This window comes from Platalea leucorodia, assembly GCF_965183815.1.
Source record: "Platalea leucorodia genome assembly, chromosome: 9".
Classification (NCBI taxonomy): Eukaryota; Metazoa; Chordata; class Aves; order Pelecaniformes; family Threskiornithidae; genus Platalea; species Platalea leucorodia.
The window spans coordinates 2,141,236-2,159,591 of record NC_138831.1 but is presented as its reverse complement, the minus strand read 5'-3'; the positions used below and the strand labels follow the sequence as shown (position 1 = coordinate 2,159,591).

Below are 18,356 nucleotides of genomic sequence, written 5' to 3'. Positions count from 1 at the left end.
TATGAATTCAGTAAGACTTGTAATTGCAGCTGAAATTGGTATTTAACACACTTTCAAGATTTTTAAGAGGAATCTTTGTGCTTAAAACATAACTCCCCTGCCCCTTGAGGTTTTATTTTGCTTATTGAGTGTTTAGGGCCATCTTTGCTTAATAAAAAGAAAAAAAAAGCAAATCTGTTGTCTTTGAAGAGATGAGACTTGAGCCTTCCCGGTCTTCGCCATCTCTCTTGACATTACTAAGTGTTCCTCGAGGCAAAACCTGCATCTCCCAGAAACGCGGGGAGGAAAGAAGCAGCAGAGCAAGTCCCCTGTGCCATCCCACACCACAGCCCCCTTCATCCCCAGTGGAAAAAATAATCATTGCATGGCAGACTCCTTAAATCACTAGATTTTAATAGCCATATAAATCCTTTGCATACAGCAATCTGTGGCATATGAGAAACCGTATAGACACCCAAAAACTTCTTCTGGCTTTTACCACATAAAACTATCAGCAATTTTTTTTTTATCAACTCCTGTAGTAGAAACAATAACCAAGCCATTAACAGCAAATTTCTAGTTTTCTAAAAGAACAATGTTTCTTCTCTTAAAAAGAGCAGAGAAGCCAATGGGGAGTTTCACATATATGTACAGACTGGGGTACCTCGGAAAGACGGCAAGAAGATGGCTGTCGGCCCCGCAAGCGCGCGTACCCGGTCTGCGGGGGTCTCCGGCAGCACCCGGTGCCAGCCCCCGAGGAGGGCTGGGGGTGACCGAGGGGTGACGGCCGCCTCCTGCTTTGCCTTCGAGAGGACCACGCGCCGCCTCGACCCCAGCAGCCGCGGGTCCCGCCGAGACCAGGACCAGCGCTCTCCCCCTGGGACAGGCGGCGAGGGACCGCGCCCGGGGAGGTGCAGGATCCGTCCCCGTACACCACCTCGCAGGCTGCAAAGCGTAGCTTGTCTGCATTGCCCGTCTCTATCTGTAATTCCACTCGGTCAGGAGCTATAAACCGTCGAGAGGACGCACAAGCACACCGTACGTTTCCACCCCACCACCCGGAGCCTCGCAGGCGAGCTGTCCCCCTCCTCGCCGCCCAGCGAGCTCGGGAGCCCGCACCCCCCCATTCGCATACACAGCCCACTCCCACCTCTCACGCCTGGTTTCACTGATGTCGCCGTTCGCAGAATTCACGGAATTCATTAAGAAAACTGTTATTTACATCAAGGAGTTCAGCAGCACGACATGATAGAAGAGCTGAGACAAGAGTTTGCCCGAGTTTGCTGACTCGCACCCTGCCCACGGGCTTATTGCTGACTCGGGCTCGGGGACCGAATCGCTCCGGGCCGTTTCCATCCCTCCGGTTCGCACAACGGTGGCGAAGCTGCTGGCTGCACCCCGAGTTTTCACTTGCTATCTTCACCCTCGGGGGAACCATCCCCTGGGCGAGGCGGGCTGCGCGCGGGCGCCGTACCCTGGGCAACGTTAAGGCATTACATATACGCAGGAGCCGTTCAGGGATTTCAAAAAACCCACTCAAAGTGTAAACATTTTCGCACATACAGTCATTCGACTTCCACGCATGAAGTATTCTCTTGTTTTGTGCATAAATCACGAGTTAAGGAGCTACACAAAGAGCACTCGAGCAGACGCCTGGAGCACTGGGGTTCTCTTACAGCACGGCAGCATGCAACGCGACAGACTCTAAGTAGTAGAAATATTGTAAGTCCAGGACGCTTCCTCCTTCCTACGTTTCTTACATAGTTTAGGTAAATGTCATTAACAACTACGCGCCAGTAGCTCGGGTAAGATGGGCGGCTGTGTAAGGAGCTTCAGCACACGGCATAGCTAGTGCCTGGTGATTTCGGCTCGTTCCTACTTTATCTCTAAGTAGAAAAGGGAGAGATTCTGCTTCTGTTCCTGTATCTATGGAGGTTGCTCAATGACCCGTAGGTCGCTGTGCCGGCGGTGCTATAGGTTTAGGTATCAGTGATTCGGCCTTCCTCAGGGACTTTGGCACATTCACCCCAATTCATACAAGATCCCTGAGAACTTATCAAAGCTGCAGTACTTTACAATTTAAAAGACCTGGCATGGATGCTCGGCTCCCCGCCATGCTCACGCCTGCTTCTTGTTGTTGTCCATGTTGTGCAGCAGCGCCAGGAACTCCAGGATGAGGTTGGCCGTCTTGCGGGGCCGCTCCACCACCACCGAGTGCCCGCAGTTCTCCAGGATGTACGTGTGGCAGTCCGGGATAGCGCTCGCTAAAACACTGGCGCCAGAAACATCCAGGACCTGGGTGGCAGAGGAAAAAATAGTCACTCCCCAGGCAGAGCTAGGTTTTGCTGCCCACCGTAGAAACCCTGTTGGAGCTGCCTTTGCAAGTCCAAGTGAGATGCTGAGCAGGGATGCGGACACGGTCCTTGGGATGGCAGCTCCGTCCCGCGGTACCCACGCCCGGGGACAGGGCAGGGAGGCTGCGTGGTGCCGGTCTCAGTATGCAGCAGGGAACTCTCTTGGATGCTTTTTAGCCGCCAGCTCAGTGCAAAGGGGTCATTGCAAGGGAAGGCTTGCACCTTTGCATTTGCACAGCCCGTTGCACGCCTGCAGTTCGCCTCCTTCCCCACCCCCCCGCCTCCTCCCTCCGTAACCATCCCTACACAGAAACAGGGAACAAGAGACGAAGCCCCATGCCTCTGCGTCGTCGCCTGCCCACGGACAGCACATTTCTCCCCAGTTGCCAGGACAACTCTTTTTGCTGGCACTTTATTCCTCTTCCCAGCCCACGCCTGCCGCGGCGCTGGCACCGGCTCCCCCCGCGCCCTCCCCAGCCCCGGCTCTGCCCTCTCCTCCCTCCGGCCCCATGCTGCCTGGCAGCTTTCCACCCACCGCCCCACCGAGCCCCCGTGTCCAAACCCACCGGGGACGGGGACGCGCGAGTGCCAGCTCGCTGCGGTGCAGCGCGCAGCTCGGCAGCACAGCCCGTGCCGTGCCCCCGCGGGTGGACGCGGGCGGAGACGGAGGCAGGGTCCCACGGGGGAGGCGGAGGGGGCCGTGTACCTGGTCCTGCTTTCCCCAGATGACCTGCGTCGGCGCTTTGATCTTGCTCATGTTCTCGTGGAGAGAGTGCCTGGACTTTTCACCCGCAATTTCTAAAAACACTAGTGGGGGCAAGAGGAGAGTCAGCCCTATGCGAGAGGGATGCTTTGCCCTCCCTCCTCGCGGGGGTCCCTGCGGGCCAGCCCTGCCAGCATCCCCTCGGTGGGAAACCCCGGGCAGGGGTGACGGGAGAGCCCTGCCGGGCTGTCCTTGCACTGCCACCAAGCCCCACTACGGAGAGATCCTCCTCCAAGCCCGTCTCCCCCATGGTATTAGTGCTAATTAACCCAGCTGGGGGGGGGAGGGTGAAGCAGCCACCCCATCGCCCATGGGGGCGGCAGGGGGTTGCTACCAGCCACCGAGGTGCATCCCCAAATCTGTTGAATCGCATTGCCCCCTCCCACCCTCAGCAAGGCAGCAGGGGGTGCCGGGGCCAGGTGGCGTGCAGGGGACACGGGGTCTGGGGGTCCGGCGGGAAAGCCCGGCCAGAGGGGCTGCCGCCGCGCACTTACGTTTCCGGTAAAAATCATTGTGTGGGATGCGAACGTCAACGAGGCCCTGGAGGATCTGCGGGGAGAGCAGAGGAGAGCTGCTGGGGGGACCCGCGCCCTGCCCGGGGCCGAGCGCGCCCCGTGCGCGGCAGCTGGCCGGCAGCGTGCCCCCACCGCCCCGACGTGCCCCGCGCCGCCGGCCCCGGCGCGAGCTCCTTCCTAAGCACCTCTGGCTGTCGCGACCACGCTTAAGTAACCTGTACGTCAGCAACGAGTATTTTTGTCTTTTATAATGCGAACCCAAATTTCTCCCCCAGGCCAGCTATCCAGGGCCAGCAGGCCGCCTCAGCCGTGACTGTGCTTTTCGTCCTTCTTTTATTCTTTTGCCAACAAAAAAAAAAAGGTCTTGGCGTTACCTTACATTTTTTTCTTACTCTCCAATCTACTCATCCCAGACTTCCTAAGGAAAACCAGCTTAATGGCGAGCCCCTCGCCAAGTTCCTCTCGCCTGACAGTGAGGTGATTAACAATGCCATCACTTTTGCTTAAAAAAGCAACAAACAACCCCCCTCCAGGCTGGACAGCAGCCGCCTTAGTCATTTAGTGCTTCCTGCCAGCCATATTTACTAAAAAACACTCTGACGTCCCAGCCCGCTGCCAAAGACCTCACGGGAGGAGGAATTTCAGTGGGCCTGCTGGAGGGAGCTGGGAAAAGTGGGTTTGAAGGGAAAGGGCTGGAAAGGTGCTGGGAGCGGGGCCGGGGAGGTCCCACCTGGGTGATGGGGGATGGCAGCACCGGCTCCGCTCCTGGCGTCGCCTCGGTTGCTGCCACGCAGGCTCGGGGAGAAGCAAACCTGCCCCCGGCCCCGAGAGCCCCTTTCCCGGCCACCGCAGCCAGCCCGGGCTCCTCACCTGCTGCGGCACCTTGAAGCGAACATAGGAGCAAAGCTTTAGCATATCCGCCATCTCCTCGGGAGTCGAGGGAATTAAAGGGATCCTGTCGATGCTTTCGGACTCTTCCAGCTCCCGGAGCTGCTTAATGAACTTGCTGTCGGTGGTACATGGCAGGCCTGGGTCGAACGAGAAGGGGGGCACAAGCTGAAACCTGGATGAGACCTCAACAGCCCCAGCGACAGAGCATCGCTGTGTTGACCTCCATCATCCCTGCCTCTGGCCTCCCGCTAGCTCAATCATTAAAAAAAAAAAATTAAAATAGAGGGGGAGAATAAAATCTGTACATACAGCAACCTTAATATGCACCCAGAGATACCCCAGCCTCCTCCTGCCCCAGGGCTCGACACCAGCGAGCCCCGCCGGCTGACGCACCACGAGGTGCACTCCTTGCAGACAGGCATGAATCCTCTGGCAAAACCCATAGTGTTTATTTTTATGTGGACAGCAGATGCAAATACTAATGCCCGTGCCCAGCCTGCCACAGAAAAGGGCCAGACAGAAAATTTCAGAAGCCCCAACCGCATGCACCCCTGTGGGGAAAAATCCCCCGGCAGCTTAACCCCAAACCTCTCTGCAGCCCCCCCGAGGTTTCGCATCCAGAAGCACCCGGAGAGTCAGCGACGCTGCTCCCAGAGAGGAGGGGAAGCTTGCCGCCCCCAGAGCCCGGTAACTAGGAAACGTTCGCTTTGCTTCATTACTTATTTCTTATCTGGGAGCCGCTTTCCTTGTGTGGGAGGGGAAGGAGCTGCTATAACAACCGGGATGCAGCAAAGCCCTCCCCGGCAGAGCCCTGCCAGACCCCCGTGCCTCCCGCCGCCTGTCATGCTCAGGCTCCACCGAGCCCCCCGGCCACGGGGACCGCGGGGATGGAGGGGTGCTGCGCGGGCACAGGGACACCCCGCTGACCTGCGCCCGGCCCCGAAGTGCTCTTCCCGCTTGGAGCACCCAAACGTGGGAGCACCCAAACGTGGGAGGACGGAGCTCTCCAGCTCCCGAAGCCTCAAGCAGGGGTCTCAAACAGCCAGAGTGGGGAGGCTTTTCCCATTGCTGCCTGCGCTCTCCCTCCAGAACCGAGAGGCTACGGATGTGCCACGTAAAGCAGATGCCACCCCAAGGGGAAACACATTTTCTTCCAGAGCAGGACTTGTCCCATTTGCCCTAGTCCCAGCTCTAAACATGGCAAACTCCAAAGCCCTGGAGAAGAGCAGCCAGGACAAGGCTGTGATTTCCTCCCGTGCCCTGCCAGAGATTTTCAGACTGTACATACAAATTATTTCGAAATGTTTTGCCCTAAAAGCCTGTTTTGCTCCCAGCGCTGCCCTGGGCTCTTGCACCGGCTCCTGCTTGCCCTCTCCCTGTCTCGCCTCCCCTGCATTGCCCACCTGCAGGACAGATGAGGGTCAGGCTGCAAATGTCTTCTGGGTACTGAGCAGCATAGACGCCGGCAACGTTTCCCCCCATGGAAGTGCCAACCAGATGAAAGGGCCTTCTGTTCAGCTTGATGCACTCCACGAACTGGCAGGGGAGCAGAAGGAGCATTGTTAGGGGAGAGGAAGCAACGGCGTGGGGTCATTAGAGAAATTCAACTCAAAAGCTTGAGGTCGGTGGTTCTGGCTCCCTGGGAGCGGGGCTGCACGAGGCAGGGCTCGCGGGGCTTAGCATCCCTCATTTCCCCACATCCCTCATTTCCCCACATCCCTCATGTTCCTGCATCCCTCTGCAGAGGCGAGGCGATGCTGGGGCATTACCTGGTGTATTCTCTTAGCTTGCCCGCTAATGGAGTAATCGTCCAAGGCCGAGCGGGTCGTGCCCTCGTGCCCGGGCATGTCCACACACACCAAGTGCAGGTTCTTCGGCAGGAACTGCAGAAACAAACCGGGGCGGTTACGGTGCAGGGCAACTGCTGCAAAGCCCGAGGATGGAAACTGGTGACCACGGGTGGGAGCAGGAGGGTCGCGCTCCTGCTAGCAGCCCTTGGTTACTCGTGCACCAGAATAAGTCAGCTCATGTACTGAGGATGACATGATGAGAAACCACGGCCACGACTCGCTTCCCATGGAGGAGGCAGGTGCGTGCTGCTCTTCCCCTGCAGCTCTGCGTGTCGTAGGGATGAAAGGGATCCAACAAGCAACGAGCACAGAGCTAAGCAGGGTATTTCTAGCATGTTACAGTGATCATCACATCCCATGCATGCAACCGTTGGGTCCCCACACCACCCTCAAGCCCAGGACCATCAACTCTCACTAAGTAGCAACACGATAGAAATGGAGTCCCACCTTGACTATAGAGAGCCACATGTCTTTGTGGGCTGAGAACCCATGTAGCATCAGGATGGACGGTCGGTATCCAGGTCTCCCTCTATAGGAATAACAAAACTGATAGTCGTCGTAGTTTGCATATCTAACCTGCATACCCAAGGCTCGGCGCCAGTACCTGGAAACAAGGAGAAAAGACCACCAGTGAGCAAGGCAAGACCGGGGCCCAGCGGCAATACAAGCCAAGTGACAGGTCCAAACTCAGCCGCAGATTCGCTTGTTTGCTCGGGCCAGTCAGGTTGGGCTCACACTGGTGCTGTCACGGCCCTAACTGGGACTGATTCTGAGCATCTGGTCCCTGGACCAGACCCTGTGCCTACGTGTGATCCCTTACACGTGAGTACCGGTGGCTGGCTATTCATGGCTGCGCTGCAGATGGCTTGTGGAGACACTCTGTGTGTTAAAAGCTTCAAAAAAGACCACAAATAACTAATTTGGCAATGGAAGTGGGCCAAAATAACCACTCTCAAACTGAAAAGACGCAAATGTTGGTATGAGGCGAGAGGCTCAAGAGAGGACGGCAGAACACATGGAAGGCAGCGTGCGGGACGGGCAGGCCAAGGGAGGCACTTGTTCCAGGCGGGTAAGGTGGATCTATCCCAGGTTTATCTGGGCACAGCCCTGCAGCCATGGGCCAACATCACCCCACGGACAAGGATATCGGTCCCAGCCAAACAACTGTGTCACCAGGAGCGCCACAGAAACCCGGTTCCCATATGGCAACTGGACGATCTTTAAAAATGTGTTTACACACACGCAAAGGGCTGGGGGGACCATCCTTACCCAGCGTCAAACACCCCAGAAGGTGCCGGGCTAACCCCAAGGAAACCTGGGTTATTCCTCTGAAAGCAAGACGACAGACAGCTCCTGCCAACGCACGCTTGCAGCCTGCTCAAAGAGGATGCAGTGAAACTGCCGGCCAGAGGGGACCTGGGCAGAGATTATCTATCTGTGACACTTCGGACACATGATGTGTACGTGCAGGCCCAGGCGGAGTAGCAGGCATGCCTCCTCTGCATCTCCCCTGTGCTCAGACGTAACCTTTGTCAGGACAACGACCGGGCTGCTCCTGATGGCCAAGATACTGGCAAATACTTTTATACGTGATATCAGAATTTATTTGGACACAAGAGCAAGGTCACTAACACTGCTGGGCTGTCCTAGCTCTCTGCCCACTCAAAGCTTATGCATAGTGCAATCCTCTTTTAGCATAATCCCTTTTTGGAGGGAGTTAGTGGGACTTAAGCAGCATCTCGGCTCTGTGCTGGTCCTAGAAGGAGAGGTGAATTTCTCCCTGAATAAGTGTCTTAAGAGTCCTCGCCTCAAAGGCACTGGTGTAAACTACCGATGGGGAAGATGATAACATTTTTAGCAACTGATCCTGAAGGATCACTTCAGCAGAAGGCAAAATAATCTGTGCAAAGCTGAACTGATCCCTCGCAAGGTGTTAACGCGCTTAGCGGCGGCAGCTAAACTGATTAACCCCCGGCGGCAGAGCGGGCAGGCTCTGCGGCCGGGGTCAGCGGGGCAGCCCTGGATGTCAGGCCTGGCAGGGAGCTGCAGGGGAGGGAGCGTGGCCATCGGCGACGGGGACCCTGCGTGACCCTTGGCCGCGCCGGCTGAGGACACGCGGACCAGCAGCGAGGAGGAGGAGGAGGGGGGGCGGCGAGCGGTGGGAGAAGGCAGAAGCGTCCCTGGGGACCTCCCGGGAGCAGTGCCACGAAACTGGAGCCGCGGGGGGCTCGGAAAGAAGCAAATAGGAAAGGAAGAGTGAAGGGCAGACCCGCTCTTCTTGCCCGCTATCCCTAAGAAACGAGGTGCCCATGAAACACAGAGCGTCCCAGTCACGCCTGCACGATGCCAATGCTACCAGAACCGCTGGAAGAGAGAGAGATGGGGGCACTCGCCCTTCAAAAGGAAACAGCCCTGCTGATCTCCGCTCACACGCTCCCTCCCTCAGCCCGACGCAGACCGACCCACCCACGCTGCGTTTTCACTCAGCCCCTAATTTGCAGCCCCGAAGGACAAGGAGGCAGGCGCTTCTCTACCTCCCGCTCGACCCGGCTCCTCAAAGCTCCCCGGCATCAGCCCCTCTCGCCTCCGTTGCCCTGTCCCGCCACCCCTGCCTGCGTCCCTCTGAAGGCTTTGCCCCGATCACACTCGCTCTGCTCTGGCATGGCAGCGTTTCTCCGCTGATCCTCCTCTGAGCCTGAGCCCATCAGGGTCCTCCCTGGCTTCCACCGTCTGCTCGTACATCCAAAGGGAAAAGAACCCCCTTTGGCTGACAAACCCGGTGCTGTGCGGACCTGCCCCCAGGCACCAGCCCTGGCGTCCCCAGGGCGGGAGGCTGTCACACCGAGCGACGCTGGGGCTTGCAGGTCCCCACATGATGCACAACAGGAATAAATTCTCTCCCGTGCTGATCCAGTCGCTGGGGTTTTCATCCCATCCTCCCTCCTCTCTGTCAGCCCCCCGGTGCTCTGATTAAAAGGTTGCTAATAAACGCACCGTTAGAAAAACAGGCTTCATCACGCTGCTGCGCCTGAGTGCCGGGTGCGTTAACGTCCTCCTCTCATACGAGGTCACTTTGATTTGGAAACACCCCGTGAGCAAAACTGCAGGAGCCACCATCTGCCAGCAGCACGTGAGGGCAGCCTGCCGCGCTGCCTGCTGCCGCCTGCGGCTGCCCGCTGCTGCCCGCGCGGGCGACGAGACGTTGTCCCGGCTTCCGAAGGGAGCATACTCCAGCTCTCCTCTGCAACAAACCCAGGCAGGAAAGCTGCCAGCGTGCTTATCACTGATTTCTAGGGACAGCCGAGGACTGAAGGATGTAGCGCCTGCCTGCTGTTAATCAGAAAGGACAAGACGCAAGGGGGTAAGGAAAAGCATCGCTCCATCTTCTCTGATCTCCAGCCCAGAAGAGAGGGAGAGAATGAGAAAAGCCTCGTCCATAACCCCTAGCGAGAGAAAAGCCCCTGCCTCCCGAGCAGGCTGTCAGGAGGGAGCGTGTGAGCCCGGGGAGCCGCGGCAGAGCCGAGGACACCCACGCCGATGGCTGCATTGCCCAGGCGGGAGGTGCCGGGGCTGCCGGGGCTGCCACGCTGGGGGACGGGCAGCAATGGCGATGCTTTTCCCAGCCATGGTCCCGTCCTTGGGGGAAACAACCCAGAAAGGTTCGGAGACGTCCCGCAGCCCAGCTGAGGCTGCCCTGACAGACATAAGCCTCAGCAGCAAAAAAGCAATAAGAAAATGCTATTTTCTTCTCCTAGAGGTACTTAAAGCTACAGACAGCCGGTATGGCCCTGGAGAGCCCCACCCGACCTGCTCCTATCGCCACCGGGGGCGGGAATACCCACCTCCGTCCGCACCACCAGCTCTTTGTGCAGCTGGGTGCGTGCGAGGGTGCGGGGACCCGCTGGGGACCAGCAGTAATTCCACCCCGGCACTAAAATGAGAGCAGCCGGGCTAACGAACTCACCAGTAGTAGATGCGGATGAGCGCCGAGGGCCAGAGGAGGAAGGAGGCCACGAAGGCCAGGATGGGGATGGCCAGGGTGCCGCCAGCAATGACAAACATGTTCAGCACATCCAGGTCCATGCTGATCTTCACCGCCCGGTCTCACCTGCCCGCATTTAGGGAAGGATCAGAGGTTAAACACCAGAAACGATGACAAGTTTATGCTAAATGAGATCTCTGCTGCCAGGGAGAGAGGAAAGCGGCTCTGCAAGAGGCAAAGGATGCTGCTCAGGAGCACAGCAAAGTCTCGTTTCGTTCAGTTTTAAAACTCTATTATTTCTTCTGCCTCCTTAACGGATCTAATTATTGCAATGTTATCCTCTCAGGAGAGCACACAAACAGGCAATGAGCCTCCTAACAGGCACGGACCAGGTCCGGGCGATGGGGTGCAACGTGGCCCTTGGGGCACTTTGCAGACGGGGAAGCACAGCCGCGCCATGGGTGCAGGCAGCCTCTCCCCCGATGGGTGCAGGCAGGGCTGCCTTAACGCAGGCTCCACGCTGCTTTTCGGAGGCAGGCGTCCAGCTCCGGCTCCCCTCCCCCTGCCCGATCCCAAATCCTCAGCACACAACCACTGACCTAGAATTGATGGCTTGAGCCCGCCTCTCATTACCGCTCCGCACAGGCACTAACTAATCAAGGGAGCAGAGCCTATTAATGGGCTCGGGAACTGAAGGAAACAACCTGGCAGGGTGCTCTTTGGCGACCAGCCCTTATCCGAGACAAATTGATCCCCGTCCCCACGTCCTCGCTCCTGCCCCGCGGGCATTTTGCACTGGCTGTCGCTCACAGGTCCCATCCCAGCTCCCGACCATCCTTCAGGCAAACCTCAGGGGCGGCAGGCGGCGGACGCAGGGTGCAAGGGCGAGCTCTCACGCAATGCCATGCTCATCCCTGAACTCGCCCCACCACCGGCAGCTGGGATATATTTTTCTCATCAAGAGATTAAACCCTGTTGCACACACATCTCTAATTCCCGCTGCTAACCACCTTATGTCTCGCCCTTTTTGTCTAGCTCTTTTGTCACACATTTCTAAAACGAGATGTTTGCAATGCCTGCTCTCCCACCAGCCGCCCCCCCCATCATCACCACCGCATTTCCCTGCGCTAGGACAGGCAGATTTATTTCTGTTTCCTGCGACTCACGGCGGTACGCGGTACGTTACATGTTATGCCATGAAGCAGGAACCGAATCGCCGCAGTCACGTCCCCCCCGCCTCCGACGCTGTCACGCTGGATCACGTCAAACCCCCACATTACACACAACCAAGAAAAACGGTTTACAGAACCTCTGAAGCAGCAGCCAGGTTTGCCCTCTTGCCCCAGGGAAAATAGGAATAACTGAAATATGAGGAATACTGTAAATATTTCCACCAGGCACTTCCTTAACAAAGCTAAACCTCATTTCCTTCTTCAAGCCTCAACAACACGCCATTATTCATTTAATTAACATTTTGTAGAAAGATCTTTGATCTCTGCTTGGCTCGTTTGTAAATAAACACTTTGTGCAACAGATAAACCTCGTACGTGAGAGCAGGGCTGCACGGGAGCCCACCCCAGAGCACTTAGAAGCATAGAATCGTTACGGCTGCCTTTCGCTATGTCACTAAAACAGGCAAGAAATTAAGCGCAGAAAATCGCCGTCATCCCCATCGGCGACCCGTGACAAGGGAAGGCTGCAGCTCGGAGAAAGCACGGGAAAAGCGCGGGGCGGTGGGAGCCCCCGCGCTCCCCGGCGTGGGGTCACCGCCTTCGCCCCCGCCGCTCTCGGAAAGCAAAACAAGGAGGAAGCCTTGAAAAAGCCCAGCTTACTTTGCAGAGATCCCCTCCTCCTCTCGCCACAGGTCCGGCTCTCTGGGGGTAGCGGCGGCAGCTGAAAACGCTGTTGGAAGAGGAAAAAAAAAAAGGTTAAAATCCCACTCCTGCTTTTTTTCCCCCCTTTCCGACTTGGTAGCTGAGCGAGATGGCGAGTTTGGGGTATTTAAGCCACTGGCTTCCCTTCAGGACGCTTCATCTTCACTTTCTGACCAACCTTTCCCCTGTTTATGTAAATACGGTCTTTTGTACAACAAAGCCAAACAAGGGCACTTGTTCCAAGCAGGAACAAAGTGCAAGCTGCCATCCGAGACGAAGCGAAAGCCAGCCCAGCGCGGCGGGGAGAGCCGATGCCAGCAGCCCCCGCCGCGGCAGGGCTGTGCGGCACCCAGCGAAACCGGGCTCATGGTTGCGCTGTGGGTGATTACGGCTATTAGAACAAAGCCAGCTAAGCTGCTTCCCATCCCCTTCCTCTTCGTCTTAAATGTAATTTTCCGAGCCCCCTCAGGGCCCCCCCGAGCCTTCCCTGTGCGAGCCGGGCTGAAGCGTAGCACAGCCGCAGGAAATTACTGGAGAGGCAGGAAAACGCTGGCCTGAACTCGCCGGCAGATTTTGGCTGTGGAAATTCAAGCTGGAGGCGCAGCGGGAACACCGGAGCCCCCCTGCGCAAGCACCCGGGGCTGCTTCGAGCCAGAAAACCCCCGAGAGATCCCCCCTGCTGCGGCTGCGGGGCCGGGGGTGCCCCGGGGGGCTCCAGGCCCCACGGTGCCGGAGCATTTCGGCAGGGCCATGGCAGCCGCCGCTCACCACGTGAGCCTCGGCGCCCAATGCCAGCCACGCGCACCCAGCAAGCCCCGCTCGGGGCCCCCGCCGGCCGTGGGTGCCTGGGGGGAGGATGCGCGGGGAGCCCTGCGGCACGGCCGAGCCTCCTTCTGCGTGGGCAGAGCATCGCCACCGATTTCCATGGTTACCCCCGATGGAGGCGGCGGGAAGGGAAACACCGGCAGGCCCAGCTCCACGGTGGGGGGCAGCCACTACCACCCTGGCCCCCGGCACCCCCAGCCCCATAAAGCCACCCCTGCACCCAGCAGCGCTGCGGGGACACCGGCTCCCCAAAGCCCTGCAGGAGCACCCGCGGTGCCAACCCCCTGCGACGGTGCTTTGCCCAGGGGACATGCGCCCTCCCTGCCGCACCGGCAGCCTGGCACAGTCCTTTGTTACCAACCAGAGAGACAGCATGGGCTTAAAAATAAAAACAAGCCCTGTGGTACCAGCTGTAAGGCTTCAGACCATAGCTCATCCATCACTTTGAGGCGCCCTGTGACCAAGAGTCACAGCCAACGGCCCCAAGCATTGCTACTGCCTTCTTGGATGGATCTCCAAGTACCTCATAAATTAACTTGTAAATGTCAATTAGGCAAGTCTGATAAATGCCGTGTGATGACGGCAGCGATAAGGCCGAGCAGGCTGAGCACCCGGCAGGGCACGGGATGCCGGACCAGGAGCACCGGTTCCATGCTGGCAGCCGAGCCACGGGCACTAACCACCGCGGCCCCCCATCCCGCCTGGGAGGACCCCCCAACAAGTCACCCCAGGTAGCGGGACGGGTGGACCAAGGACGGACGCTAAGGGGAGGCTCCACATCTCTGCTTGTCTCCTACTTCTTCCCCGGCACCAAATTCAAGCAGGTGCCTCATCACCTGCAAACAGGGGGGCCTGCGGGGTGCTGCGGAGGGCAGCGTGTCGATGACAGTCCCCAGGGCCACCGGCCAAAGGGACAATAAATGACTGTGCGCAAGGTTTGAATCCGCATTGGTATTTTTTCTCTTTCAAGCTCGTTGGGTCACACCAGGGAGGCTGGACAAGACCCAACAGTGCAACTCAGGTGTTTATATTGATTTTTTTCCACGTAAGCTGCAGCAGCAGCAGCAGCAGCACACCCCAGCGCGTGGGATCAAAAAGCTGCATTTAGCTCAAAAAAAAAAAAAGCAATCCCAGACCTGGAGGCTCTCCATCAGGATCAACATCTCTGGCGGAGCAGGTCTCAGAGCCAGCCTCTCCGCCGGGGCAAGAGCTGGCCAGGGGTCCCTGGGGGCACGTCGGGGGGCCACAGCAGCCTTCACAAGGTGGAGGGGCTCGGCTGGGAAGGGGAGAGCGGCCGCTAACGTGCTGGGCAGCCCCGTGCAAGGCCAGGGAGGGATTTCACAAAGCAGGACTCATGCGTGTGTGCTCACCGACCAGACGTGCCAAAATTCAAGCACGAAGGTTGTACCGGGCTGTGTGCGTTGGGACTGGGCTGCAAACCCAGGGCTGCTGCCTGGGCTCGGCGCTTCGCTTACCGCTCCCCCTCCCAGAGCAGGGACCAACAATAGATTTAAAAACTCCAAATAGCTGAAAGCAAAGCAGAACATTTAGGCATCCTTTAATTTTTTGTTGAAGAACTGAAGAAGAAGAAACATCGACCAATTTTAAGATCCCACTGCAGAAACAGGGGGCTTTGAGGGGCCTCAGCAGCTGAGATGGGGTCCCCAGAAATCCTGACTCACAGCAATAACCGTGTAAGAAAAAAACTCCAAACATGCAAGTAAGCCATTTCCCTTGGCAACCGCCTCCCCCTTGGCATCCTCAACAGCCAGAAAAATAATATTGACCATAAACGACGACGTAACTGATATCACAATTCCTTGGGGGTGTATTTTGCAGCATGGCCTTTTAGACGCCAGTCACAAGTTATAATTTAAGATCCATTAATATTTGAGAGATCTCTGTCCGTCAGCTAGCCAGCTCTCAGGCTTAATCCAGCCTCCGGAGGGCTGGGAGTAGGAAACGTGCCCTTTCACCTTGATTTATTTATAGAAGGCAGAAATGAGATCGTTATTTCTGCAGCGCTGTGTCGCAAAGCGTGCAGCTCTGACCCATCGGTATCTGTGCAACACCGCTCATAAATGTGAGCCGGAGACTCCGGCTGCTGCACCCCGGGCCGAGAACCGGCAGGGACGAGCCGTCAGCGTCACCGCCAGCCAGCGCGGGGACACGGGGGCTGGAAAGCACGAGCGGAGCGGGCTGTGCCGCCTGCCAGCTGCTGGTTTAGCCATTCATAACGTGCCCGTTCTCCTTCCGGACCCCGTCGCCATCCCCATCCTGTCGCACACGCACGCAGCGAAGGGTGCACGGCACATCTGATGTCACGAGTGCGCCCGGACTCAGCCCTCTCCAGGGTTGGGGGGGGGGTGGGTAGGAAAGAGGTGGGGAGGGATGGAGTAGGGGGATCACCTCCAGGTCCCCTCTCCCAGCACGCAGCCCCCCACCCCTTCCAGCAAAATGACGGCATCCTCCAAATAGCAGCGGCCGAGATGCGACGCCACTCTCCTCCCCTTCGTGCCCCGTTTTTCTGGTTATTTTGGGGGGTGGGATTTTAAGGCAAATTAATTAAATCTTAAAAATATCTATATTTTAAATTATTTCTTGCATTTTGGCTTTGATCTGCTCACTCTCACTACCCATCTCCAGCGATGCTGGCGGGGGGGACCGGGCGGGGGGGGACCCGGACGCCGTCCCGGCGTCCGGGTCCCCCCCCGCCCGGTCCCCCCCGGTCCTGGCATTGGTACCCTCAGCCCCTCGGCCCCCCTCCCCGCCTCTCACCGTGCCGATCCGAACCGTTCCTGGGCCGCAATAGCAGCGTTTAAGCGTTGGGAGGCGGCGGCTCCGTTGCGCACCTCCCCTCCGCGCCGGTGGCGGGGCGGCTCCGCGGGGGCGCAGCGGGGCGCGCAGGGGAGGCGGGGATGAAGCGCGGCCGTGCGCGGTGCGGGGAGGGGGGGAAAGGGGGAGGTAGAGGGGCTCCAGCGGGGCTGAAAGGGGGGGGAAAGGGGGGTGCAATGGGGTGGGAGGGGGGTACAACGCGGGGACATAATGGGGCTTCTATGAGGATACGAGGAGGGGTACAACAGGGGTGGAAGGGGGGCTGCAGCAGGGGTGCAAGGGGGATGTAACAGGGGTCTGGTTGTGGGACGTAATGGGGGTTCCGCGGGGTTGCAAGGTGGAATCCATGGCACTGCAATGAGGGGTGCAAGGGGGCTGCAATGGGAGGGCGGTGGGAGAGGCAAAGAGGCTGCAAGGGGGATACAACAGCTTGCAAAGGGGATACACCCAGGATACAACAGGGATGCAAGGGGGCTGCAATGGGGATACACCAGGGATACACCAGGGATACAAGGGGACTGCAATGGGGATATGGCCAGGATACAACAGGGATGCAAGGGGGCTGCAATGCGTATACACCCAGGATACAACAGGGATGCAAGGGGGCTGCAATGGGGAAGCTCCAGGGATACAACAGGGATGCAAGGGGGCTGCAATTCGGATACACCAAGGATACAACAGGGATGCAAGGGGGCTGCAATGGGGATGCTCCAGGGATACAACAGGGATGCAAGGGGGCTGCAATGGGGATGCTCCAGGGATACAACAGGGATGCAAGGGGGCTGCAATTCGGATACACCAAGGATACAACAGGGATGCAAGGGGGCTGCAATTCGGATACACCCAGGATACAACAGGGATGCAAGGAGGCTGCAATGGGGATGCTCCAGGGATACCACAGGAATGCAAGGGGGCTGCAATTCGGATACACCAAGGATACAACAGGGATGCAAGGGGGCTGCAATGGGGATACGCCCAGGATACAACAGGGATGCAAGGGGGCTGCAATGAGGCGCAAAGGAAGTGTGAAGAGGGTACAACAGGGTGGCAGGGGGCCGCAATGAGGCTGCAACGTGGGTAGAAGGGGGATACTACAGGGGTGCAAAAGGAACGCAAGGCAGCTGCGTGGGGATGCTCAGGGGACACACTGTCACTCCAGCTGGGGGGCAAGAGGCAATGCAACGTGACTGCAACGCAGCTGTTCAAGAGGCAATGCAACGCGAGTGTGGGGGGGGATACAACAGGGTGCAAGAGGGTGCAGTCAGGAATGCAATGCAGCTGCAACAGGGATGCAAGGGGGTATGCAGATGAGGCACAGCAGGGATACGAGGAGGATGCAATGAGGCTACAGAAGTTGTACAATGGGGTTGCCATGGGGATGCAACAGGGATAAAAAAGGGAATGGGATACGGCTGCAACAGGGTTACTGCAAGGGTGGATACAACAGAGGTTACGGCAGGGATGTAAAGGGATGCGATACAAGTGCCACAGAGGTACAGAGGGGACCGCAGCTGCACCCCACCCAGAGACCGCACAGCCCCTGGCACGGGGCTGGGGCCGCCCGTCCCCCTCCGGGTCCTGGGCCGGTGCTGTGCTCGGGCAGCACACAGCTCTGCCACCTTTCCCGTGGAAAGGGCACAAAGGTTGAAATCAGGGCATCCCACTGGTGCTTTTACACCTGAAGCAGGATTTTTAAGCCTGCCATTTAGGTTACAAGCCTGTTACCTGCCCCCTCGTCCCAACAGATGACACTGTTTGCTCTCAAGAGCTGCACTGAAAATCTGCTCTGATTTTTCTTAAAACTGCCACCCAAATCTGTTTGCTATAAGCGAATTTACTTCCATTCCCCCGGGTCACATAGCAGCTTGTTATGCACCTTTAAGATATGCCCAAAAATATGAGAAAACTTAATTAAATTGGAAATGAGATCAGCTCCTGAGTAAATGCAAGCAAATTGGGTCAAATCCTCACTGCGTCCGTGCGTGGATAAAGGATGTCCCTTTGGTCTGGGAGAGCCCAGCAAACTGGCATAAAGGGCTTTCCAGGTCAGAGTTTCCTACAATAACCAAAAGCTTTTGATAACATGAGCTGTCAGAAGAGATTTATAACCAAAATCGAGGTTTTTAGGTGGCCTGGTGAAGACAAGCCATGGCTTCGTGCAGCTTTTTTGAGGTTTTGTTTGAAGAGCTTCCCAGTCAAGCTAGGCTAAGCGAAGATGAGCTTCCACTAAGGTGACCTGAGCGGTCCCGGGCACTATTTCACAAGCCTTTAAACATTGTTTGCAGTTGTATTTGTTTGTTCAACTTTCTCGTGCAGGGCCTGAGGCTCCCGCGGGACACGTGCAGGGCAGCGCTGACTCACGCCGGGGAGGGCTTACCCACCGGGTGGTTATTCCAGGCCTCCTGGTGGGAATGCCTCTGGAAATAGGCATAGCGAGTGATGGCTCTTACAACAGAGAAGCTGAAGCAGAGACCTGCGGTGGTTTTAT

At 57.6% G+C, this 18,356-nt stretch overlaps 1 protein-coding gene across 4 annotated transcripts; it reads right to left on the bottom strand.

Annotated features, from left to right (window-relative positions):
- Positions 1-382: 382 nt before the first annotated feature.
- ABHD6 (abhydrolase domain containing 6, acylglycerol lipase) lies at positions 383-15,835 on the bottom strand. 4 transcript variants are annotated; one of them, XM_082322765.1, is made up of 10 exons: positions 15,812-15,835; positions 12,167-12,236; positions 10,317-10,460; positions 6,800-6,956; positions 6,272-6,385; positions 5,906-6,038; positions 4,482-4,639; positions 3,591-3,645; positions 3,040-3,140; positions 383-2,274 (listed from the first exon to the last, which is right to left on the bottom strand). In XM_082322765.1, exons 3-10 carry the CDS (start codon positions 10,433-10,435, stop codon positions 2,098-2,100), a joined length of 1,014 nt encoding a protein of 337 aa, XP_082178891.1. In that variant the 5' UTR covers positions 10,436-10,460; positions 12,167-12,236; positions 15,812-15,835; the 3' UTR covers positions 383-2,097. The 4 variants fall into 4 exon arrangements, with proteins under 4 accessions (XP_082178891.1, XP_082178890.1, XP_082178889.1 ...); XM_082322764.1 differs by lacking the exon at positions 15,812-15,835 and adding an exon at positions 12,387-12,620; XM_082322763.1 differs by lacking the exon at positions 15,812-15,835 and having other exon boundaries at positions 12,167-12,620.
- Positions 15,836-18,356: the final 2,521 nt, after the last annotated feature.

What these genes read in the sequence shown, in the direction of transcription:
- ABHD6 (XM_082322765.1), bottom strand. Translation starts at nt 10,435, where the DNA reads ATGGACCTGGATGTGCTGAACATGTTTGTCATTGCTGGCGGCACCCTG. An exon ending in CTCATCCGCATCTACTACTG is followed by an intron (nt 6,957 to 10,316) that starts GTGAGTTCGTTA and finishes CCTTGTTTCCAG; the next exon opens with GTACTGGCGCCGAGCCTTGG. An exon ending in GCTTCAAGGTGCCGCAGCAG is followed by an intron (nt 3,646 to 4,481) that starts GTGAGGAGCCCG and finishes CTCTCCCCGCAG; the next exon opens with ATCCTCCAGGGCCTCGTTGA.